We start from the raw sequence: 27,671 nt of genomic DNA on the forward strand, positions 1-27,671 counted from the left end.
TTTAGCTTAAACGTACTCATTTTTATGGGTATTTTTTTATTATGCTTTTTAGACTTCTGGGGCACGGACATCGACTCTAGGGGTTAAGGGTTTACCTTAAGGAATAACTTGGACAGAGCCCCTCAAACATTTCTTAAGGTAAGGGCATAATTTAAGGGTTTTATAGTAGTTTGAAGGCATGTATGGCAGAAAGAGTCTCTAGTTACCATGGAGACGACCTGATTCCCTGACTAAATATCATGTCAAACAGATAGCACTTATGTTGGGAGATCGTAGAATAGAACTTTTACATTCAATACCGGAGAAACAAATTGATTCAGAAGATAATAAAACATACTTTTTTTCTCAACTTGTTTCTATTACTTTCTAATATGTCAAGCTAACTTACTGAGTAGTTAGCTTGTTAGTCAGCTAGCTTTGTAGCCATGGATTGTGAAGCTTCCATTGTTTAGCTAGCTATCTACCTAGCTAGCTGGTGGTGGAGGTTTTACTTTTGAAACCAGAGCAGAGGAAAGCAATATTCACCTCCACAAATAATGTTTACATTGATATCGATACTGAATGGTGCACTTAAGGGACCTCATGGGCACCCTTAACCTTTCACTTAATTTAAGGGGGAAATTTGCCTTAAAATAGTTGTGCAACTGACTTCAAGTTAAGTAAAATGTAAGGGAAGAGATAAGGAGAAAACTAACTTTAGATGTTTTATCCAACCGGGCCCAGGCCCTAAGCAATAACATTTATGTCTATAAATAGTAGTTACTCTAAGGATGTCTTTCCTCAGACATGGCTATAACAACTAACCCACATACCATTAAAACCCTTCACACAGACATATGGAATTTGTTGTGAAGTATTGATATATTAATGAAGGTACAGTTAAATATGATTTACTAGAATGTGATGAGGTACTCTGGATAAGCCTGCACATCACTGAAGATCACAAACATGGTTGGATTGGAGGTGTTGTCTGTGACGCTGTCGTACAAATCGTCATCCTTCCCTGAAGGTTTGGCAGGAGGAACGATCAAGCCTTCTTGTCCCCGAGTGTAGTCTCCAACAAGAACCCTGGCCAGGTACATGCACTTGATCCCCTGTGCATCAGCTTTAGAGTAAACATTTGCTGAATAACTGGAGTCCACAGCAAAGTATGACCCATTGCCAATTGCAGCACCTGGACGAAAATATGTTGTACTTAAAGGGTTTAAAAAATGTTACAACAATGATACCGAGTTGATCAGATTGATTTACGTCTCAACATCAAGCTCCTCCTCCCTTAGGAAGAGGTCTCAACATAACAGTAAATAATATTGGTCATCAGACATGTTTCCATGAGACCATTCTCATACCATGTGTTCCAGCGTAGCTGCGATTGAAGCCATGGCTGTTGATCTGGGTGATGGAGTTGGAACTGGTGCCATGGAAGAGCAGTTTCTCGTTGTTTGTGTGCTTGTTCTTCTCCTCCAGGAGGTTCTTTCTTATCTGGTAGCTCTTCCACAGTGAATCGTTCTGGACTCGTTCAATCTTCAAATAGCAAACAATACACATGTAGAAATCAACAGTGATTTATCTATTACTGAAGTACAATCCCACCTACCTAAATATTTAACAAACAGCAAAAGAATAAGGATAACACATTTCACTGGTTTGAGAAATTACAGTTCCATTCTTTAAAAAAAATCCACAAATCTTTGCTGCCTTTAATGTAGCAGCAAACACAATTAAAATGATAGTTGAAGGATTTCTAACATCAAAGTCGCAAAATGTGAGGCTTTCATATAACGTCACCATAGAAAATCAGTCTATTGTGGAATGCAAATGAAATTCATGTATACATTTTCACAAACATACTCTGAGCAAAGTCTTCCGAAATTTCTTCTCCACGTCGTTGTATCCCTTGGAACCTGGAGTTAGTGGGACCAGCATTAAGAGGGAACACTTCATTTCATCCCAAAGTGCAGGCAGAGACACCGATGTATTGTCTGTACAAAACACAGTAGAGAGTTTGGCATTTAGTGGTCAATTCATTACACAATAAGTATTGTCAATAAAAATACTCAATCATTCACAACTTTAAACACATATTGATGATATATGCAGTTCCATGATATATGCAGTTCCTAACCGCAGAAACATCGCCAGACCGACACATTCCTCTTGCTAGATGCGCAAATCAAAGTGAATTACACTTAAAAATCAAAATGTTTTTTTTCCCTCAAAAATGGTCTTCTGATGTGAGGTAAGCATTGACCTGCACTCAGAACATCCATTTTCATTGCTTCTCTATGAATCATTGTAATATTGAGAGTCAAAAACAGAAAAATCCCAAACTATTTAAAATAAAACAGAAAACTGAATTATGGAAAATACAAGATAATTGCATGGATCCTGACATACCAAATACTGCTTATTAATAAAACAGCTAATTCAAACAGCAGGTATTACCTTCTGGTGCATGGAAGGTGACAATGGCTGCCTGTTCCTCATGAAAGACAGTGATGTCCTTTGCTGGGCCAGCCCACTTCTCAAAGTAGAGCTCCAGCATATCTTCAGGTATGTTGGAGGTCAGGTTCTCCACTCTCACACTCTGGAACCTCTCTAGCAACCGACCAATCATACCCTGCTTCTGGAAACTATTGTTGCGCTTGCTCTCAGTAAAGAACAGCTCCACATCTAAAGACAGACAGCAATCATATCCTTAATATCACGCACAACAGTTTTTGAAATTATAATCCCTTCATGTGAGATCTGTTTTATAATACTTCAGAAGTGAAATTCATTGTTTATTTTTTGTCGTTTAAAAAATCGATAATTTGAAATAGTGACCTACCATTGGGATCATTGGGGTCACAACAGCTCTGTTTGTCTCACTGATGACCTCCAGGGAGAAGTTGTCTTCCTCCAGGCCAGAGATGGTCTCCACCAGCAACATCAGCAAGTCTCTCGACATGTTCTCAGGAACTCTCTCCAGCACAACAGCAGAGCTCTGAGGAGACACCTCAGCTCCACCTCCCTCTCCAGGCAAACTCTCAGAGTTGGGAGCTTCCTGTGCTTCACTTGACACATCTGGGATTAAACACACTAGATATTCATATCCAATAACCTCATTCATAATTTCACCTTTCTCTGACTTCACTGGCACATTTCTGCCTACGACAAATTTACAAGGAGATATGGCCTGATAAGGCTGCATTTTGCAATGCTGTCTAATGATACGCCAATAAGGATTATTATGAAATGTATTAGGCAAAACATTCAATATAATAATATTAGGTCAAGGGAATGCATCAACAAGTCTGATCTGTTCTGTCTAATCACCACAGAAGCAAGGAAGGATGTTACCTAACAATTCATTGCTTGTAGCACAAAGCTGTAAAACAAACAACATCTAAATGTCAAATAGTTATTAACCAACGGGCAACTTTACAAGTATGCTCTTTAATATGAGCCATACAAGTAATGTATTATCCATCAGTTTGAAGCCCTGACTAGCCTGTCGAGCCTAGACAGCACTAATTTAGCCTACAGTTAAACTCTGTTAAGCCAAAAGTAAAATCTTGAAGAATTTGGACAGCTGCATGCTTGGATTTTTGTTTTTGGTCCAAAAAGACAGTAAAATCATGAGAATTTCAGCTAAATATATAAATATACAGTACCAGTCAAAAGTTTGGATACATCAAACTATTTTCAACACTGTAAAATAATAGCAAAGATGTCAAAACTATGAAATAACACATATGGAATCATGTAGTAACCAAAAAAGTGTTAAACAAATCAAAATATATTTTAGATTTGAGATTCTTCAAATAGCCACCCGTTGCCTTGATGGCAGCTTTGCACACTCTTGGCTTTCTCTCAACCCGCTTCATGAGGTAGTCAAGTGGAATGCATATCAATTAACAGGTGTGCCTTGTTAAAAGTTAATTTGTGGAATTTCTTTCCTTCTTAATACGTTTGAGCCAATCAGTTGTGTAGGGGTGGTACAGAAGATAGCCATATTTGGTAAAAGACCAAGTCCATATTATGGCAGGAACAGCTCAAATAAGCAAAGAGAAAGGACAGTCCATCCTTACTTTAAGACATGAAGGTCAGTCAATCCGGAAAATTTCAAGAACTCTGAAAGTTTCTTCAAGTGCAGTTGCAAAAAGTGCTATGTTGAAACCTGCTCTCATGTGGACCGCCACAGGAAAGGAAGACCCAGAGTTACCTCTGCTGCAGAGGAAATGTTCATTAGAGTTACCAGCCTCAGATATTGCAGCCCAAATAAATGATTCACAGAGTTCAAGAAACAGACACATCTCAACATAAACTGTTCAGAGTAGACTGCGTGAATCAGGCCTTCATGGTCGAATTGCTGCAAAGAAACCACTACTAAAGGACACCAATAATAAATGGAATGGACATTAAACTGGAGGAAATCTGTCCTTTGGCCTGATGAGTCCAAATTTGAGATTTTTGGTCCCAACCGCCGTGTCTTTATGAGACGCAGAGTAGGTGAACGGCATGTAGGACGAGGTGTAATGGTGTGGGGGTGCTTTGCTGGTGACACTGTCAGTGATGTATTTAGAATTCAAGGCACACTTTACCAGCATAGCTACCACAGCATTCTGCAGCGATACGCCATCCCATCTAGTTTGCGCTTAGTGGGACTATCATTTGCTTTTCAAATGGACAATGACCCAAAACATACCTCCAGGTTGTGTAAGGGCTATTTGACCAAGAAGGAGAGTGATGGAGTGCTGCATCAGATGGACTGGCCTCCACAATCACCTGACCTCAACCCAATTGATTTGATTTGATTTTGAGATGTTTTGGGATGAGTTGGACCGCAGAGTGAAGGAAAAGCAGCCAACAAGTGCTCAGCATATGTGGGAACTCCTCCAAGACTGTTGGAAAATCATTCCAGGTGAAGCTGGTTGAGAGAATGTCAAAAGTGTGCAAAACTGTCATCAAGGCGACGGGTGGCTACTTTGAAGAATCTAAAACCTAAAATATGTTTTGATTTGTTTCACACTTTTTTGGTTACAATGTAGAAAATAGTAAAAATGTATTAAAACCCTTGAATGAGTAGATGTGTCCAAACTTTTGACTGGTACTGTATATAAACTTCCTCCAACTGTAAGTGCTGTTATTGTGAAGTGGAAACGTCTAGGAGCAACAATGGCTCAGCTTCGAAGTGATAGCCCACACAAGCTCACAAAACAGGAGCGCCGAGAGCTGAAGCACGTAGCGCGTAAAAATTGTCTGTCCTATTTTACAACACTCACTACCGAGTTCCAAATTGCCTATGGAAGCAATGTCAGCACAATAACTGTTGGTCTGGAGATTAATGAAATGGGTTTCCATGGCCGTGCAGCGATGAGCAATGCCAAGCATCGGCTGGAGTAGTGTGTCACGACGTGGCCCTTTTGGGGTGTATATCGTGCCCCCCCCCTCTGTCACTCTCTCTCCCACATCTGGTTTTACAGCGGTCATACATTTCTGCTAGAAACACTCTCTCTCTTCACTGCCATGGAGTATGGAGAGAGAGATCCTCTTTAGAAACTCCTAATCCCCAAAATGGGAGGATTAAACAATATTTATATTTTTGAGAATGGTCTGTGGACACTTAAGGGACAGTCATGTCGAGTGTGTTTCATTTGGTGATCTCATGAAGGACAGGAAACACACATAACTATATCTCTTAAAGTGTACATTTCCCAGCTGTCAGGTTGACTTCTAAATGTTGTATAAGATGGATGAATAAGTATAAGAATACATTTTCTTTTGTTGAATTTTTTCATTTGTAATTTTACCCCCTTTTCTCCCCAATTTCGTGGTATCCAATTGTTAGTAGTTACTATCTTGTCTTATTGCTACAACTCCCATACGGGCTCGGGAGAGACGAAGGTCGAAAACCATGCGTCCTCCGAAACACAACCCAACCAAGCCGCACTGCTTCTTAACACAGCGCGCATCCAACCCGGAAGCCAGCCGCACCAATGTGTCGGAGGAAACACCGTGCACCTGGCGACCTGGTTAGCGTGCACTGCGCCCGGCCCGCCACAGGAGTCACTAGTGCGCGATGAGACAAGGATATCCCTACCGGCCAAACCCTCCCTAACCCGGACGACGTTAGGCCAATTGTGCGTCGCCCCACGGACCTCCCGGTCGCGGCCGGCTGCGACAGAGCCTGGGCGCGAACCCAGAGTCTCTGGTGCCCTAGACCACTGCGCCACCCGGGAGGCCCTATAAGAATACGTTTGAAAGGATAACAATGTGATTTAGTCTTCTAAATGAGAATTGGTTGTTTTATGGTAACTGATGCACAGTCAGTAGCCACACCCAGGTGGGCACAAACATGATGAGATGGTCCCTTTTCAACCCAAGTAGAAAAGCCCCCTTGATGCAATTCACACCAGACCACGCAAACCACAGTGTAAGCTAAGGTTGCAAATGGTTGCATTTCCAAGACCAAAACATGCCGGATGACGCTGGTGTGTGAAGTGGTTTAATCTACAGCTCTACCAAAGGACAAGACCAGAGAACGTGGAGATCATTCCCGAAATCTACAAACTAAAGAATTATTATTTAGACTGCAGCTGTTTAAATACTTTAGTCTGGTAAACGCATCCGATTCTAAGAAGATTTCCAAATGGTACTCTGAAGTATCCATCTAACAACCTACGACTTTGATCTCTTATTGACACAACCAGAGACTTTCTGTCGACTCTCTCCAGCAGACGGACCGGCGACCACAGAGAGAGGGAAGACATACACTCGTAAATATGTAAATTGCAAATTATTTTCAAATGAGCGGTCGTTCATGTAAGGTATTAGCAATTTCCAAGAGTGTAGTTATCAGCTTTGAGTTTGCTGCTCTTGAGTGGTCCACACCCCCTTTACTTTGTCTACCAAGCCGTCATATCAGTTTCGTCCGCTAGGGACTTTTTGTTTGTATCATGTAATACCCCATGTATGAACTAATTGTGTGTGTTTTCATGTATTTCTGTGACTTGATTAGTTAGTTAGTAAATAAATAATGAAACCAATTTGTATATTGCTGATTCAGAATTTATGCTAGGGTTCGTGCAGATATCCAAGGGTTTGCGAAGTTCAGTAATGAGAACTGATGAGGTAATAACAATTAAATAATAAGCAACTGTTGTGATAAGACATGTAAATATCTGAAGAGTTATATTCGGGAAATTGACACTATAAACAAAAATTTTCCCTGGTGCCCCAACTTCCTAGTTAATTAAAGTTACATGATTAGTTTAATCGCGGAATTAAATTACACATAGAGAATTGATTTGATAATATACAGTCTTCACATTTAATGATAGCTGTCACGACTTCCGCCGAAGTTGGCTCCCCTGCCTGTTCGGGCGGTGCTCGGCGGTCGTCGTCACCGTCCTACTAGCCGCCACCGATCCCTTTTTCGTTTGTCTGTTTGTTTTGTCTTATTAGTTTCACCTGTGTTTCTGTTTTCGGTTAATGAGCTTCCCTATGTGTAGTAGGTAGACCCGCCCTTGTTTTGTGCGGGATTGTCTTTATGTTACGTGTGTGTGTTTTAGGTAGAGGTGTATTTATTTTTCGAATTACTTGGCACCGTGTGTTTTGGGTTATTCAAGTTGTTCGCTGCGCCCTGTATGTTTGGGCTTATTCATTTTTTGTGTGCTATAGTAAAGGAGCACTTTTCGCAATTGGAACTCTCTGCGTCTGATTCCTTCACCCACCTAGTCCCGTGTGACAATAGCCCAGAAACGACAAGTGTAAAGCTCACCGCCGTTGGACTCTTGAGCAGTGGCAATGCGTTCTCTGGAGTGATGTATCATGCTTCTCCATCTGGCAGTCCAACGGACAAATCTGATTTTGGTGGATGCCAGGAGAACGCTATCTGCCCCAATGCATAGTGCCAACTGTAAAGTTTGGTGGATGAGGAATAGCAGTCTGGGGCTGTTTTTCATTGTTCGGGCTAGGCCCCTTAGTTCCAGTGATGGGAGATCTTAACGCTACAGCATACAATAACATTCTAGATGATTCTGTGCTTCCAGTTTGGTGAAGGCCCTTTCCTGTTTCAGCATGACAATGCCCCAGTGCACAAAGCGAGGTCCATACAGAAATGGTTTGTCGAGATCGGTGTGGAACAACATGACTGGCCTGCACAGAGCCCTGACCTCAGCCCCATCGGACACTTTTGGGATGAATTGGAACGCCAACAGCGAGCCAGGCCTAATCGCCCAACATCAGTGACCGACCTCACTAATGCTTTTGTGGCTGAATGGAAGCAAGTCCCTGCAGCAATGTTCCAACATCTAGTGGAAAGCCTTCCGAGAAGATTGGAGGCTGTTCTAGCAGCAAAGGGGGCATCAACTCTATATTAATGCCCATGATTTGGTAATGGGATGTTCGACGAGCAGATGTCCACATACTTTTGGTCATGTAGTGTGTATGTATGTATGTATGTATGTATGTATATACAGTTTGTAAGGTTACAACCTTATTCAAAAATTGATTCAATAGTTTTTTCTCTCTCATCCATCTACACACAATACCTCATAATGACGAAGCAAAAACAGTTTAGAAATGTTTGCTAATTTATTAAAAATGTAAAACTGAAATATTACATTTATATAAGTATTCAGAGAGTTTACTCAGTACTTTGTTGAAGCACCTTTGGCAGTTATGACAGCCTCGAGTCTTCTTGAGTATGACGCTACAAGCTTGGCTGTGTGTTTAGGGTTGTTGTCCTGTTGGAAGGTGAACCTTCACCCCAGTCTGAGGTCCTGAGCGCTCTGTAAATGCAGAGTTATAGTGCTGCCAAAATGCTTGGGAGCAGCGCTCCCTCACTTTATTTCATTATAAGAATGTATGGAGCTGGTAAAAATATTTTCTGGAAAATTCATTTGGATAAATTCAAAATTATATTTAATTACAACAAAAATTCCATGGAAAACGATAGAATGACAATACAAATAAATATGTATAGCAGCCTAGAGGTAACCAACTCGCTGAGTGCGCTGCCGAACTGCAGCAACAAGTGGCAGAAGTAGGGCGAGTATTGGGATTGTGCTTGGTGGCTAGCTATTTCCTGTTCCAACACGCTCTGCACTCACTCTGAGCCAGCCAAATCTGACATAAAAAGAGCAGCCACAGGCTGTCCTCAAAACAGTGGTTATGGACTTGGGGCTCATGCATGACGCATTATAAACTCCACACTATGAACTTGCCCCGTCCTAGTGTAGACTGCAGTGCTTAATTTGTAAATCAGAAGGTGCCGGAACAAAAAGTGAGCACGAAAGGTTGGTGACCAAGGGAACTCTGAGTCACCACCACGCATGAAAAAAATTGAAAGAAATCACCTTTATAATAAAGCATTGCATGCGTTCATCACATTTGCATAGTGGCATTGCGCAGTAGAGGCACTTACGGAAGTGGCACATATGGGAGAAAAAAAATTGTAGCCTAGCGTCCAGGAAAAAGTTAGCCTTTTATAAATGCAAATGAATGCAATTCTACGTCATTATACAAGACTGGAGACTTTGGCAGAAGATTTTTAATACCTAATACCGCACAAATGATCTAAACAACAGGCTACTTTGACACTGATAAACTGATTTCAATTAAAACAACTTTGTCTTGAATCCATCAATAGCCTAGGCTAGGTGTGTGGAAACACATATTGTAGGCTACAAAATGAGGAGGAAATGATTGTCCTAAAAATGCTTTCCAGTTCCACTGACTCACCCAATGATGTGAATTCCGTAAAGTGAGTGTGGAAGAGGTGAAAAAATTATTGTTGTCTATAAAGAATGACAAGCCACCTGGGTCTGACGACTTGGATGGAAAATTACTGAGGATGAGAACGGATAATATTGCCACTCCTATTTGCCATCTCTTCAATCTATGCCTACGTGAATGTGTGTGCCCTCAGGCCTGGAGGGAAGCGAAAGTAATTCCGCTACCCAATAATAGCAAAGCACCCTTTACTGGCTCAAACAGCCAACCAAATCAGCCTGTTACCAACCCTTAGTAAACGTTTTTTTTTAAATGGTGTTTGACCAGATACAAAGCTATTTCACAGTATACAAATGAACAACAGATTTTCAGCACGCTTATAGGGAAGGGCATTCAACATTTACGACACTTACACAAATGACTGATTATTGGCTTAGACATTGATAATATAAGATTGTGGGAGCTGTTTTGTTAGACTTCAGTGCAGCTTCTGACATTATCGATCATAATCTGCTGCTAGAAATGGGTATGTTATGGCTTCATATCCCCTGCTATATTGTGGATAAAGATTTACCTGTCTAACAGAACACAGAGGCTATTCTTTAATGCGGTCTGCACAACGCATCACCAGTGACACCTACATCACCCGATGTCACAGGAAGGCCAAGAGATCATCAAGGACAACAACCACCCGAGCCACTGCCTGTTCTACCCCGCTATCATTCAGAAGGTGAGGTCAGTACAGGTGCATCAAAGCAGGGACCGAGAGACTGAAAAACAGCTTCTATCTCCAGGCCATTGGACTGTTAAACAGCCATCACTAACATTGAGTGGCTGCTGCCAACATACAGACTCAAATCTCTAGCCACTTTAATAATGAATTATTGGATGTAGTAAATGTATCACTAGTCACTTTAAACAATGGCACTTTATATAATGATTACATACCCTACATTACTCATCTCATATGTATATACTTGTCACGTTCCTGACCTGTTTTCTCTTGTTTTGTATGTGTTTTTTGGTCAGGACGTGAGTTTGGGTGGGCATTCTATGTTGTCTGTTTCTATGTTGGTTTAAGGGTTGCCTGGTATGGCTCTCAATTAGAGGCAGGTGTTTGGCGTTCCTCTAATTGAGAGTCATATTTAGGTAGGTTGTTTCACAGTGTTCGTTGTGGGTGGTTGTCTCCTGTGTCAGTGTTTGTCGCACCATACGGGACTGTTCGGTTTGTTTGTAAGTTCGGTCTTTTGTGTAGTCATTTTCCTGTTCGTGAGTTCTGCGTTTTATGTAAGTTCGCATGTCCAGGTTTGTCTACTCCGTTTTGTTGTTTTGTTAGTTTATAGTCAAGTTCGTGTTTTCGTCTTTTCTGTAAATAAATATGTCATCACAACCCGCTGCGCCTTGGTTCAATCACTACTCCTCCTCTTCGGTTGAAGAGGAGGAGGACTACCGTTACAATACTGTACTCTGTACCATCTACTGCATCTTGCCTATGCCGCACAGCCATCGCTCATCCATATATTTATATGTACATATTCTTATTCATCCCTTTACACTTGTGTGTGTATAAGGTAGTTGTGAAATTGTTAGATTACTTGTTAGATATTACTGCACTGTCGGAACTAGAAGCACAACCATTTCGCTACACTCACATTAACATCTGTTAACCATGTGTATGTGACCAATACAATTTGATTTGATTTGATTTAATGGAAGCCTCTCCAACATAATCCAGAGTCAAGCATTCCCCAGGGCAGCTGTCTAGGCCCCTTACTTTTTAAAATCTTTAATAATGACCTGCCAATGGCTCTGAGTAAAGCCTGTGTGTCTATGTATGCTGATAACTCAACACTATACATATCAGCTACCACAGCAAGTGAAATCACTGCAACATTTAACAAAGAGCTGCAATCAGTTTCAGAACAGTCCTAAACCAAAATCATTGTGTTTTGGACAAATCATTCACTAAACCCTAAACCTCAACTAAATCTTGTAACGAATAATGTGGAAATTGAGCAAGTTGAGCAGACTAAACTGCTTGGAGTAACCCTGGATTGTAAACTGTCATGGTCAAAACATGGTGATGCAGAAGTAGCTAAGAATGGGAGAGGTCTGTCCATAATAAAGCACTGTTCTTCCTTCTTAACAACGCTATCTATAAACAAGGAAGGTCCTACATGCCCTAGTTTTGTCGCACCTGGAAATGTATTGTAATGTTTTTTAAATTGAGTAACTGCCTTAATTTTGCTGGAACAGGAAGAGTACAAATACAAATGTGACCCATTACAGAAAGCTGGTCGTATGACTGAAATCACTACTTCACAGGAGAAGCATTTGAAAGTTAAAAAAATATTTTGTTTTCATCAACAACAAAAAAAATTGGGGCGGGGGGGGGCAGAAATGCCTTCTTGAACATGTGAACTTTCATGTGCCTTAATAACAAACTTGTATGTAACCTGTAAATATAAATATAATGTGAAATCACAAAGCTGTTTAGACACAGCGAAAATACAGAATCTTGCTTAGCCATGATTGGTTGAGCTAATGAGGGCTTAGACTTAGACATTCACGAGAAAGACAGCCCATTCTGTCACTCAAGGCTTCTCTGTCAAATGGCACATCCTGCTCTCTGCTACTGCAGATATTTCAAAGATCCATTGGATTTACAAATATTTTCATCATGGACTACATGCAAAGTGCAGATACAGATTTCAATACCAGTGTTGTCCTGAATACAGCTGCTGGTATCAACACAGCTCTGTCTTCTGTGGTAAAGCAGTCTGGACTGGTCGAAGTGGGAAAGATTATTTTGAAATTGTTTCAGTCTGCCGTGAAATCATCATAATCCATACATCATGCCAAATCATCATAATCCATCATAATCCATACATAAAAGTCTACAGTTAAAATGCCAAGATAGCTGCACGTACATACATTATTGTCTCAGCTGTATCAAAAGTTGTTTTCATTGCTAGCTATTCAGCTAGCTAGACAGACGCATACAGGTACTGATTTAGCCTGCTTTGTCCCGCAATGAGCCATTGTTTACAGATGGCTCATTGCGGGATGAAGTAATGTTAAACCAAATAGGTGAGCTGGCCAGCTGCATTTTGCTGTTAATGTTGATTGCTGATGTGCTAATCCATGCATGACCTGATAATAATCCTTTAACTAGCTAGCTCCCGAAAATAGCCACTGTGGTGCGAATGCTAATCGATTAGCAAACTGATCAAACCTCATGGTACGTTATAGCGACACATGCTAAGTTGGCTAGCTAGCTAGCCACGATGAAATAATAGCTAAATAGCTAGCTAGCAATTGGATTTAAGATTTCAAGGTTGTTTTTTTGCATGTTCAACTAGCTGGCTAGTTAGATGAATATAATTACCATCTAGCCAGCTGGTAATTATGAAATGAAATGTAATTGTATTTGTCACATGTGCTGAATACAACAGGGACAGACCTTACATACAACCCTTAAACCAATAATGCTGAATAAAAAAATAATAAGAAAAGATTTGCAAGAAAATAAACTAAAATACTATAAAAAATAATTGTAAAAAGTTCATGATCAATTATTTTGTCTTGCTCGAGGGAGAGGTTGTTGTCTCTGACCTCCTCCCTATTAGCTGTCACATTGTTGTCGTTGTGTCGTTGACAAACTTAATGATGGTGTTGAAGTCGTGTATGGCCACGCAGTCGTGGATGAACAGAGAGTACAGGAGGGGACTAAGCACGCACCCCTAAGGGGCCCTAGTGTTGAGGATCAGCGTGGCAGATGTGTTGTTACCTACCCTTACCACTTGGGGGCGGCCGGTCAGGAAGTCCAGGATCCAGTTGCAGAGGGAGGTGTTTAGTCCCAAGGTCCTTAGCTTATTAATGAGCTTTGAGGGCACTATGGTGTTGAACAATGAGCTGTAGTCAGCCAACAACATTCTCACGTAGGTGTTCCTTTTGTCCACGTGGGAAAGGGCAGTGTGGAGTGCAATAGAGATTGCGTCATCTGTGGTTCTCTTGGGGAGGTATGTGAATTGTAGTGGGTTTAGGGTTTCTGGGATGATGGTGTTGATGTGAGCCATGACCAGCCTTTCAAAGCACTTCATGGCTACAGACGTGCGTGCTACGGGGCGGTAGCCATTTAGGCAGATTACCTTTGCATTCTTGGGCCCAGGGACTATGGTAGGCTGCTTGAAACATGTAGGTATTACAGACTCGGTCAGGGAGAGGTCGAAAATGTCAATGAAGACACTTGCCAGTTGGTCAGCGCATGCTTTGAATGTGCATCCTGGTAATCCGTCTGGCCCTGGTGCTCTCATGCATGGTTCAGTGTTGCTTGCATCAAAGCAAGCATAAAAGGCATTTAGCTCGCCTGGTAGGCTCGCGTCACTGGGCAGCTTGCAGCTGCGTTTCCTTTTGTAATCTGTAATTGTTTGCAAGCCCTGCCACATCCGACGAGCATCAGAGCCGGTTTAGTAGGATTCAGTCATAGTCCTGTATTGACGCTTTGCTTGTTTGATGGTTCGTCGGAGGGCATAGCGGGATTCAGCCGGTGGCTGATGTGGTATACTCCTCAATGCCATCGGATGAACCCCGAACATTTTCCAGTCTGTGATAGCAAAGCATAGCATCCGCGTCATCTGACCAGTTCCGTATTGAGCGAGTCACTGGTACTTTCTGCTTGAGTTTTTGCTTGTAAGAAAGAATCAGGAGGATAGAAATATGATCAGATTTGCCAGGGCGAGGGAAAGCTGTGTGTGCAGTAAAGGTGGTCTAGTTTTTTTCCCTCTGGTTGCACATGTGACATGCTTGTAGAAATGAGGTAAAACAAATATATGTTTTCCTGCATTAAAGGCCCTGGCAGCTAGGAGCGTCACTTCTGCGTGATCATTCTTCTGGTTGCTCATGGCCCCGTACAGCTCATTGAGTGTGGTCCCAGTGCCTGGATCGGTTTGTATTGGTAAGTAAACTGCTACAAAAAATATACTCGCTGGTGATTGCCATAAAAAACACAATATTTGGAAGTCTATGAAATATTTAGTAGCCTACTGCAGACAGATTAAAGTCTACTCTTTCAGCAGAAGCCATTTGCTTTGCAACCTGTATTTTACCGTTACTGTATTTGAAACATGGCGAAAGGCCTGTTTATACATGATCCTGTTATTTCACTGACAGATTTCCTGCGCGTTCCCGACTGTAGGCTATGCCTTGTTATTGGACTACACTCCACAGCTGGGCTATTTTTTAAATAAATAATCTATTGATCCTCTGTGGCTAACCTTCTCATGGTGTAGTAGGCTATTCTGAATTATTTAATTTATTTCTGAACAGACAGCAGTAATTATATGACTTTGGCAAATGTATTTCAATTGATCAGGGGTGCTGCAGCTCCTCCAGAACCCTTCGTGCGGCTATGATTCCATAAGGAAATAAAAAATGAAGAGCAACGCCGGAGGATATGAGAGTTGCAGGCTCATGTCTATCAGAGCAGAGAGACGGAGAGAGATCATAGAAAGTGAATCTCATCCTAGTTCTGTGATAGATACAGGCGAGCCTTTCACACAGCCACGGTCATGCGTTCGTCTCAAACATAAATTACAATAACAGTACGTTTACATGCACAGTAATACTTCGATATCAAAATGATGGCAGTAGGCAGATTATGTAATAGTCATGTAAACACCTTACTCTGCTTATCTTAAAAAGGCTTAAGATCAACATCGAAGTAAGCATACAACGATTAAAACACCTTTCTTTTTTGTTGCAATCTTTTGAATTATTAGGACATGTAAACAGCTTCATCTGCTTTCCTGCTGTGTATTTGATCTGTGCATGTGCTAGCAGCAGCCGAGCGAGCCACCCTCTTTAGCCCGAATGAAGTGAGATCGGAACAACTGAATGTATGCGTCTTAGAAGTAGTTTCACATACAAACTTTATATGTCTGAACTCAGAATCAAATACGATTTTCTGCATTTATCAGAGTGCCATCAAGTCGCCTGATTTCAGATGTAAACAGGATAATTCGGGTAATCGTTCTTCTTGCAAAGCATGTAAACGTTTTATTCAAACTGTTATATTAATCTGATTATCTATGATAATCGCATTATTGTATGCATGTAACCGTTGCGGAAACCATAAGCTCGGAACGGCCCAACCCGAAACAACTCTTACATGCTGACCACACCGCTCGCATCGCATGCACAAGCATTGCAAAATAAATTTACACATACATGTTATTCAATCATTGCACCCACACTGCTTGCGGATCAATGACCGTCTCTGTAGCCAGGCGCTAAAATAGAACTTGGTTCTACTTGTGATGCTTGATGTGCTGCAAGTCCCGCCTCTCCAATCTCCTCATTGGTTTTTAGGAGCATATAGCCACATGCCATCTCCTCATTGGTTTTTAGGAGCAGATACCCACTTGGGTGATTGAAAGATGAACTGAGGTCCACACTCCAGTCCAGTTAGTAGTGGTAATGTACCTAAAAGTTGGTTGCCAAACGCCATATCAAGTCAGAAAAAGAAGAAGCCTGAAGGAGGAGACATTACTAGAAACAAACTCGGTTTACCCTTTTATCTGCGGATTAATTGTTGGAGTAGAGGACCTTGTGCATTTCAGGTAAAATAACAACCCAATGTCTATATCCCAGGACAATTAATTGCCATAAATGTTGAATGTTTTCGGCCTGACCCCAATTTAATATAGTTACCAACAATGGGAGAGTGGTGCCAGGAAATAACCTCTCACTCAACTTCAACAAAACAAAGGAGCTGATCGAGCTGATCGTGGACTTCAGAAAACAGCAGAGGGAGCACGCCCCTATCCACATTCACGGGACCGCAGTGCAGAAGGTGGAAAACTTCAAGTTCCTCGGCGTACACATCACTGACGATCTGAAATGGTCCACCCAAAAAGACAGTGTAGTGAAGAATGCGCAACAGCACCTCTTCAACCTCAGGAGGCTGAAGAAATTTGGCTTGTCACCTAAAGCCCTCACAAACTTTTACAGATGCACAATTGAGAGTATCCTGTCGGGCTGTATCACTGCCTGGTACAGCATCTGCACCACCCTCAACCGCAAGGCTCTCCAGAAGGTGGTGGGGTCTGCCCAACGCATCCATGGGGGCAAACTACCTGTTCTCCAGCCTTACACTGGGTGCACACCGAGCAGGAGGAAACATAAACCCTCACATCCTTAGCCAAAGTGGGCCACCAGTACTTCCCACTAAGACAGCACACCATCCAGCCGATCCCAGGATGACGTGTGGGCCCAATAGATCAGCCGGTCGCGGACAGCAGACGGAACGTACAGACGCTCAGCTGGACACTGAGGGGGAGCGGGCTCTGCACGTGACGCCCGCTCAATGCCCGCATCCAGCTCCCACACTACCGGCGCCACCAAGCAAGAGGCGGGGAGTAAGGGAGTGGGATCCATGGGCCGCTCCTCTGTGTCATACAGCCGGGACAATGCGTCTGCCTTAACGTTCTGGGAGCCTGGTCTGTAAGAAAGGGTAAACACAAAACGGGTGAAAAACATGGCCCACCTTGTCTGGCGAGGGTTCAGTCTCCTCGCCGCCAGGATGTACTCCAGATTGTGGTGGTCAGTCCAGATGAGAAAAGGGTGTCTAGCTCCCTCAAGACAATGTCTCCACGCCTTCAAGGCCTTGACGACAGCCAACAACTCCCGGTCCCCCACGTCATAGTTTCGCTCCGCCGGGCTGAGCTTCTTCGAGAAGAAGGCACAAGGGCAGAGCTTCGGTGGCGTACCCAAGCGCTGAGAGAGCACAGCTCCTATCCCAGCCTCGGACGCGTCCACCTCCACTATGAACGCCAAAGAGGGATCCGAATGGGCCAGCACGGGAGCCGAGGTAAACAAAGCCCTCAGGTGACTAAAAGCCCTGTCCGCCTCAGCAAGCTCACCGGGCCCCCTTCAGCAGTGAAGTAATGGGAGCCACTACCTGACCAAAACCTCGGATAAACCTCCGGTAGTAGTTGACAAACCCTAATCGCTGCACCTCCTTTACCGTGGTGGGAGTTGGCCAATTACGCACGGCTGCAATGCGGTCACTCTCCATCTCCACCCCTGACGTGGAAATGCGATACCCTAGGAAGGAGACGGACTGTTGGAAGAACAGGCATTTCTCAGCCTTGACGTACAGGTCATGCTCCAACAGAAGAACAAGCACTCTGCGCACCAGGGACACATGCTCGGCGCGTGTAGCGGAGTATATCAAAATGTCATCAATATACACCACTACACCCTGCCCGTGCAGGTCCCTGAAAATCTCGTCTACAAAAGCTTGGAAGACTGATGGCGCATTCATCAACCCGTACGGCATTACGGGGTACTCATAGTGCCCAGAGGTGGTTCTGAAAGCCGTCTTCCACTCGTCTCCCTCTCGGCTACGCACCAGGTTGTAAGCGCTCCTGAGATCCAGTTTAGTGAAGAAGCTCGCCCCGTGCATTGGCTCAATCGCTGTGGCTATGAGCGGTAGCGGGTAACTATACCTCACCGTGATCTGATTTAGACCCCGGTAGTCAATACATGGACGCAGACCTCCCTCCTTCACAAAAAATAAACTCGAGGAGACGGGTGAAGTGGAGGACCGAATGTACCCCTGACGCAGGGATTCGGAGACATATGTTTCCATAGCCTCCGTCTCCGCCTGTGAGAGTGGATACACGTGACTCCTGGGAAGTGCAGCGTCTACCAGGAGATCTATCGCACAATCACCCCGTCGATGAGGTGGTAATTGAATCGCCTTCTTTTTAGAGAAGGCGAGAGCCAAATCGGCATATTCAGAGGGAATGCGCACGGTGAAGACCTGGTCTGGACTCTCCACCGTAGTAGCACCAACGGAAACCCCTAAACACCTACCTGAGCACTCTCGCGACCACCCCGTGAGAGCCCTCTGTGGCCAAGAAACAGTGGGTTTATGCCAATCTAACCATGGTAGGCCCAGCACCACGGGAATCGCAGGGGAGTCAATAAGGAAGAGACAAATTTTCTCCGTATGACCCCCCGCGTCACCATGCCCAAAGGAGCGGTGACCTCCCTAATCAACCCTGACCCTAATGGTCGACTATCTAAGGCGTGAACGGGAAAAATGGGGATCCCTAAACTATGGGCTAAAGCTTTATCAATGAAATTCCCAGCCGCGTCTGAATCGGCGAGCGCCTTATGCTGGGAATGGGGGGAAACCTCAGGAAAAGTGACAGACACAAACATATGTGCAACAGAGGACTCTGGGTGAGGATGGTGCCAGCTCACCTGGGGTGACGCCACGTCGCCCTGCCTGTTGGCTCGATTCCCAGAGGAACCCACCCGGCACCGACCGGCAGTGTGGCCTCTGCGGCCATAGATAGTGCACGAGCGGGAACCCCCTCCGGTCTCCCTGCGCACCACCCATCCCAGCTCTATGGGTATTGGAGAGGGGGTGCGGGAGGATGGAACCACCAGACCCCGATCTGAACGTCCGCGAGTAGCCAGCAAGTTGTCCAGCCGGATGGACAGGTCCACCAGTTGGTCAAACGAGAGGGTGGTGTCTCTGCAGGCCAGCTCCCAACGGACGTCCTCGCGTAGACTGCAACGGTAATGATTGATCAGGGCCCTGTTGTTCCAGATGGTAGAGGCGCTCTCCCGCCGCTCTACCCTCAGGTGGGTGGTTGAAGACTGCCCGGAAACGGAGGGTGAACTCCTCAAACTGGTCCAATGCCGCATCTCCCTCTCTCCATACGGCGTTGGCCCACTCCAGGGCTTTCCCGGTGAGAGACGAGACGAGGGCGGACACCCTCTCACGGTCCGATGGAGCTGGGCGGACCGTGGCCAGATTGAGGTTTAATTGAAGGAGGAACCCCTGGCAGTTGGCAGCACTCCCGTCGTACTCCTGTGGCAAGGAGAGACGGATCCCACTGGGTTCAGGCGGGAAAGGGGCGCTCAGGGGAGACCCCAGTTGTGCTGGTGGAGGCGCTGGAAGAACTCCCTGTCATCTCCCAGCGGTCCAATGTCTGGACAACGCGGTCCATGGGGACACCAAGATGGTAAAGTATTACTGCATGCTCCTGGACGCGCTCCTCCACCTCCATGGCCGGGATAGCTTCTCCTGCTGACTCCATAGAAGGGTCGGTGATTCTGTAAGGGGTGCGTGTTGGTGGCAGGGAAGTCAGGCGCAGGAGAACGAACTTGGTATAAATGGAGTCATTTAATAAAACTAAATATATAAAATAATCAAAGTGGGTACAAAACCCGTCGCACACTAACACATAACTTGCACAAACATACAATCAAACAATCACCAACAAGGACATGAGGGGAAACAGAGGGTTAAATACACAACATGTATTTGATGGGATTGGAACCAGGTGTGATGGAAGACAAGACAAAACCAATGGAATGGAACGCCCAACCAATGGACCGCCGAACACCGCTCGAACAAGGAGAGGGGACGACTTCGGCGGAAGTCGTGACAGTGGCAAGAATTCTATATAATAATTTTAGCTGAAAACTCTTGAATCTTGCATTGTTTTTTTTATCAACTCATTAACCATGGAATTGTTACATCAAAACTCTCTTCCCAACTATTTAGCAATCTGTATAGCACAGTTGTCAACATCCTGGTCCTCAATTGAAACTGGTATAGTTTCCTATTTATGCTATTTTTATTCCTCTGCCAGTTTTGATCCTTTATATTGGGCAGACAGACCAGTTCCCTACCTCCTCCCGCTGCCACCTGCCTCCTCCATTTTCTAGGATTGGTTGTACTGTTACACCATAAACACCTCAGTCATTTCTTTTAGGATGCTAGGTGTAACTAAATGTCAATATTTCTTGTTCCATTGAGGCCAAAACTCAACAGCTCACGCCACCAAGCAGGATACAGCCTATGCTTTGATTGAAACAAAATACAAGGCTAATAGTATGTAACATCATTGTTTCTAATTCGCTCATGAAACAGTAATACAAAAAGATCTTAGTGCATATTCCCATGAAACTGATTGAGATAAAATTATTGACATGCAGTTTGGAGTTTGGACATTTTTCCGGAAAACGTGAAAAATTAGACTTCACTATTGACAGTGATGACGGACTATTTTGAAATAAACTCAGCAAAAAAATAAACGTCCTTTCACTGTCAACTGTGTTTGTTTTCAGCAAACCTAACATGTGTAAATATTTGTATGAACATAAGATTCAACAACTGAGACATGAACTGAACAAGTTCCACAGACATGTGACTAACAGAAATTTAATAATGTGTCCCTGAACAAAGAGGCGGTGAAAATCATAAGTAACAGTCAGTATCTGGTGTGGCCACCAGCTGCATTAAGTACTGCAGTGCATCTCTTCCTCATGGACTGCACCAGATTAGCCAGTTCTTGCTGTGAGATGTTACCCCACTCTTCCACCAAGGCACCTGCAAGTTCCTGGACATTTCTGGGGGGAATGGCCCTAGCCCTCACCCTCCGATCCAACAGGTCCCAGACATGCTCAATGGGATTGAGATCCGGGCTCTTCGCTGGCCATGGCAGAACACTGACATTCCTGTCTAGCAGGAAATCACGCACAGAATGAGCAGAATGGCTGGTGGTATTGTCATGCTGGAGGGTCATGTCAGGATGAGCCTGCAGGAAGGGTACCACATGAGGGAGGAGGATGTCTTCCTTGTAACGCACAGCATTGAGATTGCCTGCAATGACAACAAGCTCAGTCCGATGATGGTGTGACACACCGCCCCAGACATTGACGACCCTCCACCTCCAAAACGATCCCGCTCCAGAGTACAGGCCTTGGTGTAACGCTCATTCCTTCGACGATAAACGGGAATCTGACCATCACCCCTGGTGAGACAAAACCGTGACTCCTTAGTGAAGAAAACTTTTTGCCAGTCCTGTATGGTCCAGCCATGGTGCGTTTGTGCCAATAGGTGACGTTGTTGCCGGTGATGTCTGGTGAGGACCTGCCTTACAACAGGCCTATTGGCCCTCATTCCAGCTTCTCAGCCTATTGCGGACAGCCTGAGCAGTGATGGAGGGATTGTGCGTTCCTGGTGTAACTCGGGCAGTTGTTGTTGCCATCCTGTACCTGTCCCGCAGGTGTGATGTTTGGATGTACCGATCCTGTGCAGGTGCTTTTACATGTGGTCTGCCACTGCGAGGATGATCAGCTGTCTGTCCTGTCTCCCTGTAGCGCTGTCTTAGGCGTCTCATAGTACGGACATTGCAATTTATTGCCCTGGCCACATCTGCAGTCCTCATGCCTCCTTGCAGCATGCCTAAGGCACGATCACGTAGATGAGCAGGGACCCTGGGCATCTTTCTTTTGGTGTTTGTCAGAGTCAGTAGAAAGTGTCCTAAGTGTCCTAAGTTGTCATAACTGTGACCTTATTTGCCTACCGTCTGTAAGCTGTCTTAATGACTGTTCCACAGGTGCATGTTCATTAATTGTTCATGGTTCATTGAACAAGCATGGGAAACAGTGTTTACACCCTTTACAATGAAGATCTGTGAAGTTATTTGGATTTTTATGAATGATCTTTGAAAGACAGGGTCCTGTTTCTTTGAGCTAAAGTAAGATAACATGTTTTTATTGTCACATACACCGGATATGTGCAGTGAAATGTATTATTTTAGGTATTCTTCTTTTAGGTATTATTTTAGAGGAGGATGCATTTTATCCAAATTCTATAATGATATTCAATGGGCTACATCTGTCGGTAGAAACGTTGATTGAGAAATGATGACATAATTTAAAAATGTTTGGCTCCCGCACCTAAAGGAATAGCACTACAACACCACTGAGTACATGTAGGCCTAATTATGATGTTAGTTGACATTCATGTGGAAACTTTACTTTAACACTGCTTACAACTAAAGATAGCAGTCTGTTACAACAATCCTTATTTATCTTTAGACAAACTGTATGAGACAAATACATGACAAATCTGGGCACGGCAACGAATGCGCACATTTATCTCTGATTGGTTGAATCGGGACAGCTGTTGCTGGAATGCAATGGCCTCAACACCGTTGATAGTAGAGGTTCATACATTTGATTTCACAGTAAGTCAACAATACAACACTCAGTGGTGTAAAGTACTTAAGCAGAAATACTTTAAAGTGCTACATAAGTAGTTTTTTGGAGCATCTGTACTTTACTATTTATTATTTATTTTTGACAACTTTTACTTTTACTCCACTACATTCCTAAAGAAATTAATGTACTTTCTACTCCATACATTTTCCCTGACACACAAAAGTACTCGTTACATTTGAATGCTTAGCAGGACAGGAAAATGGTTTAATTCACGCACATAAAGAGAAAATAACTGGTCATCCCTACTGCATCTGATCTGAAGGACTCACTAAACACAAATTCTTTATATCTGAGTGCTGGAGTGGGTCCCTGGCTATCCATAAATTAAAAAAAACAAGAAAATCGTGCCACTTGGTTCACTTAATATAAGGAATTTGAAATTATTTATTATTTTACTTTTGAAACTTAAGTATATTTAAAACCAAATTTAATACCAAATACCAGACTTTTACTCAAGTAGAATTTTACTGGGTGACTTTCACTTTTACTTCAGTCATTTTCTATTAACGTATCTTTACTTTTTTTCAAGTATGAAAATTGGGTATTTTTCCCACCACTGCCAAAAGTTGAAGCTAGTGTTTTAAAATGTAGCAATTCATATAGACCAAGTATTCCCAAACTGGGGTACCCGCGCAATTCCGTCGGGGGTACGCCAAATAAAAATGTGATTCACATGAAAAAATATATATAAAAAAAAGTTATATATATATTTATTACTTTTTTCCCCGTCATATTTTCAAACAGTCCATTTATATTTTCCAACGGGGCTATACATTTGGGCGAGTTTTTTCTCTCGCATGAGTAGCCTCATTTCACTGCCAAAATAAAATTAAACAATCTAGTGTTCAGCGAAATAACAACACAATGTCAAATACAGGTAGCCTAGTCAAATAATTAACATCAAATCACATTAACCGTTAACTCTCTCACGGGAATTCCATTAACCGTCCGTATGTAGCCAAACGAAGCTGCTGCTCATGTTGGTATCTGTACTGATGGTGTAAAAGCCATGACAGGGAAACATAGTGGAGTGGTAACGCGCGTGCAAGCAGTTGCTCCCGACGCCACTTGGGTACACTGCAGCATCCACCGAGAAGGGAATGCCTGACAGCTTGAAAGACATTTTGGACACTACAGTGAAAATGGTTAACTTTGTCAAAGCAAGGCCCCTGAACTCTCGTCTATTTTCTGCACTATGCAACGATATGGGCAGCTACCATGTAACACTTTTACAACATGCAGAACTGCGGTGGTTATCAAGGGGCAAAGTATTTACACGTTTGTTTGGAATTGAGTGGCGAGCTTAACATTTTAATAAAAATGTTCATAAAGTTTTCTTTACTGACCATAACTTTCACTTGTCTGACCTCTTGCATGATGACGAGTTTCTCACACGACTGGCCTATCTGGGTGATGTTTTTTCTCGCCTGAATGATCTGAATCTAGGATTCAGGGACTCTCTGCAACTATATTCCATGTGCGGGACAAAATTGAGGCTATGATTAAGAAGTTGGAGCTCTTCTCTGTCTGCATTAACAAGGACAACACACAGGTCTTTCCGTATGATTTTTTGTGTGCAAATGAACTCAAGCTTACGGACAATCTCAAATGTGATATAGCGAAGCAACTGAGTGAGTTGGGTGCGTAATTACGCAGGTACTTTCCTGAAACGGATGACACAAACAACTGAGAGCCTCATGAAATTGCAACAAGCAGTTTTGTGAAAATGTAATTTAATCAGAAGCCACTGCCAGATTTCTGGATTTGGCTGCGCAGAGAGTATCCTGCCTTGGCAATTTGTGCTGTTAACCTTTCTAGGACACACGTTCCGCTAGCGGAACCCCTGACAACATTCTGCTGAAAAGGCAGCGCGGGAAATTCACAAATATTTTTTAGAAATATGTAACTTTCGCACATTAACAAGTCCAATACAGCAAATGAAAGATAAACATCTTGTTAATCTACTCATCGTGTCCGATTTAAAAAATGTTTTACAGCGAAAACACAACATATGATTATGGTAGATCACCGCCAAGTCCAAAGAACACACAGCCAACACACAGTCACAAAAAGCAGAAATAGAGATAAAATTAATCACTAACCTTTGATTATCTTCTTCAGATGACACTCATAGGACATCATGTTACACAATACATGTATGTTTTGTTCGATAATGTGCATATTTATATAAAAAAATCTCAGTTTACATTGGCGCCATGTTCAGAAATGCCTCCAAAATATCCGGAGAAATTGCAGAGAGCCACATCAAATAACAGAAATATTCATCATAAACTTTGATGAAAGATACATGTTTTACATAGAATTAAAGATACACTTGTTCTTAATGCAACCGCTGTGTCAGATTTCAAAAACACTTTACGGAAAAAGCACACCATGCAATAATCTGAGACGGCGCTCAGATAGAAATAACAGTTCTACGCCATGTTGGAGTCAACAGAAATACGAAATTACATCATAAATATTCCCTTACCTTTGATGGTCTTAATCAGAATGCACTCCCGGGAATCCTAGTTCCACAATAAATTGTTGTTTTGTTCGATAATGTCCATTATTTATGTCCAAGTAGCTACTTTCGTTAGCACGTTTAGTACACATATCCAAACGCTCGCGCAGATCCAGGCGAATGTCGGACAAAAACTTCAAAAAGTTATATTACAGGTCGAATAAACTTGTCAAACTAAGTAGAGAATCAATCTTTAGGATGTTGTTATCATAAATATTCAATAACGTTCCAACCGGAGAATTCCTTTGTGTCTATAGAAGTATTGGAACGCAAGGCGATATCATGTGGAATGCGCGTGACCAGGACCTGGCACTCTGCCAGGCCACTGACTCAAACAGCTCCCATCCGGCTCAACATCACAGTAGAAGCTTCATTCAACGTTCTACAGACTGTTGACATCTAGTGGAAGGCGTAGGAAGTGCAAACAGATCCATATCCCACTGGAATTTCAATAGGCGATGAGTTGAAAATTGACCAGCCTCAGAATTCTCACTTCCTGTTTGGATTCTTTCTCAGGTTTTTGCCTGCCATATGAGTTCTGTTATACTCACAGACATCATTCAAACAGTTTTAGAAACTTCAGAGTATTTTATATCCAATAGTAATAATAATATGCATATATTAGCATCTGGGACAGAGTAGGAGGCAGTTCACTCTGGGCACGCTATTCATCCAAAGTGAAAATGCTGCCCCCTATCCCTAAAAGGTTTTAAGACTGATGCCCTTTGCAAACACGTACCTATGTGAGAGTGGATTCTCAGCCCTCACTAGCATGAAAACTAAATACAGGCACAGACTGTGAGCGGAAAATGATTTAAGACTGAGACTCTCTCCAATACAACCCAACATTGCAGAGTTATGTGAATCCTTTCTCATTAACCTGTGGTGAGTTATTCACAATTTTAGATGAACAAATAAGGTTTTAAGATTATTAAATAAAGGGCAAAATTATTGATTATTATTATATTATTATTTGTTCCCTGGTCCTTTAAGTGCTCTTTGTCACTTCCCACGAGCCGGGGTTGTGACAAAAACTCACACCTATTCTTATATTTAATAAATGTATCATATAGTGTGCGTGTGGCAGGCTTACCATAATGGCAAAAAACAACATTTGAGAGTGCGCTGACCCTGGTGCTAGAGGGGGTCCTCAGCTGGAGGTTGGATGTTTGAAGGGGTACAGGACTATAAAAAGTTTGGGAACCACTGATATAGACTACTCACCAACGGAGGGCAAGCCTCTTCCAGATTTTTCCCCGATGATGATGACCCATCGTTTCTCCCCTCTCATGCGAAGACTGTTTGGGTATGAAACGTGTTGTCCTATTTCACTGCTTCCACTGTTTCACTTTCGTTTCAGGCTCGGTTGACGAGGAAATCGTGTGTACAATGGACCTACTGATCCTATAACCGCGCCTTATATGAGTAGGCAGTGGGGTATATAAACCTTTTAGCCTATGCTTTTCTCAAGTAATGTGTTTAACTTAAGAACGTGTTGTTTAAAACAAATGGCGAATGGAAACGATGTGCATTATATTTTCACCTGCTTAACCATTAACAAAAATAATGAATGTTAGTTCATGCTCTTGGAGAGAGTGAACGTGATCACAGACAGACATGGGCAAGATGTCCCAATGGACAGGACCTTACAGGAGGAAGGTACACATGTTCACTAGTAGATGACACTATGCCTCAGATAATAACTTTGCTAGAATTTTCTGAGAGCTGGAGCAATGAGGGAATCCTCTTTCTGTCTCTCTCTGCGTAAATCATTCTCTTTCCATGGCCCCTTACTCAGAAAGACAGATTGACAGTTGCTGGACTCGAGTCCTGGTCAGGGGTTCCCCCCCAAATTTGCTACACTAGTTAACAGCTGCACTGCACTCATTTTCCTGGCAGTAAACAGTCTGTAGTCTATTGAGTCACAGGTGTAGCCCTACCCGATGACGCACAGAGGGAAATATGGCACAAGGGAGGGAGGGACAGCATGGGCTAAGGCTGGGGTGGGGCTGTTAGCTGTCTCCAAAATTAAGCATCATTAAAGATTCCAATACAAAAGAAAGGAAATATGATGGAAAATAGGGGAGATAATGGATGGATAAAGACAGAGTGTATCAAAATGGTGCTGTAACTTTTGCACATTTCTACAGAGCCCTTACGGAGCTGGATAGCTCAACTGGGAAAGATCTTAATACACTGTACCTCAGTTGACAAACACCAAATCTATTTTGGAAACAATTCCTCTCCTTCTCTAGCCATCTGTCTGTCTGTTGTCTTTATCCATCTCTCTGTCTGTTATCTCCATCCTGTCTTTTCCAATCTGTTGATCTGA

General features: G+C 43.0%; 1 protein-coding gene across 1 annotated transcript; it reads right to left on the minus strand.

The window, feature by feature from the left end:
• On the minus strand, window positions 1–26,660 carry LOC139552445 (protein mono-ADP-ribosyltransferase PARP15-like). Its single transcript, XM_071364198.1, has 6 exons — window positions 26,564–26,660; window positions 2,831–3,066; window positions 2,446–2,673; window positions 1,852–1,982; window positions 1,350–1,524; window positions 1–1,174 (listed from the first exon to the last, which is right to left on the minus strand). Exons 3-6 carry the CDS (start codon window positions 2,615–2,617, stop codon window positions 894–896), a joined length of 759 nt encoding a protein of 252 aa, XP_071220299.1. The 5' UTR covers window positions 2,618–2,673; window positions 2,831–3,066; window positions 26,564–26,660; the 3' UTR covers window positions 1–893.
• Window positions 26,661–27,671: the final 1,011 nt, after the last annotated feature.

This window comes from Salvelinus alpinus, chromosome 24 (assembly GCF_045679555.1).
Source record: "Salvelinus alpinus chromosome 24, SLU_Salpinus.1, whole genome shotgun sequence".
Lineage (NCBI taxonomy): Eukaryota > Metazoa > Chordata > Actinopteri > Salmoniformes > Salmonidae > Salvelinus > Salvelinus alpinus.

Coding starts and splice junctions, on each gene's coding strand:
- LOC139552445 (XM_071364198.1), bottom strand. CDS start 2,617: ATGATTGGTCGGTTGCTAGAGAGGTTCCAGAGTGTGAGAGTGGAGAAC. Junction 1,983..2,445: donor CACCTTCCATGCACCAGAAG/GTAATACCTGCT, acceptor TGTTTTGTACAG/ACAATACATCGGTGTCTCTG. Junction 1,175..1,349: donor CAGCTACGCTGGAACACATG/GTATGAGAATGG, acceptor ATTTTCGTCCAG/GTGCTGCAATTGGCAATGGG.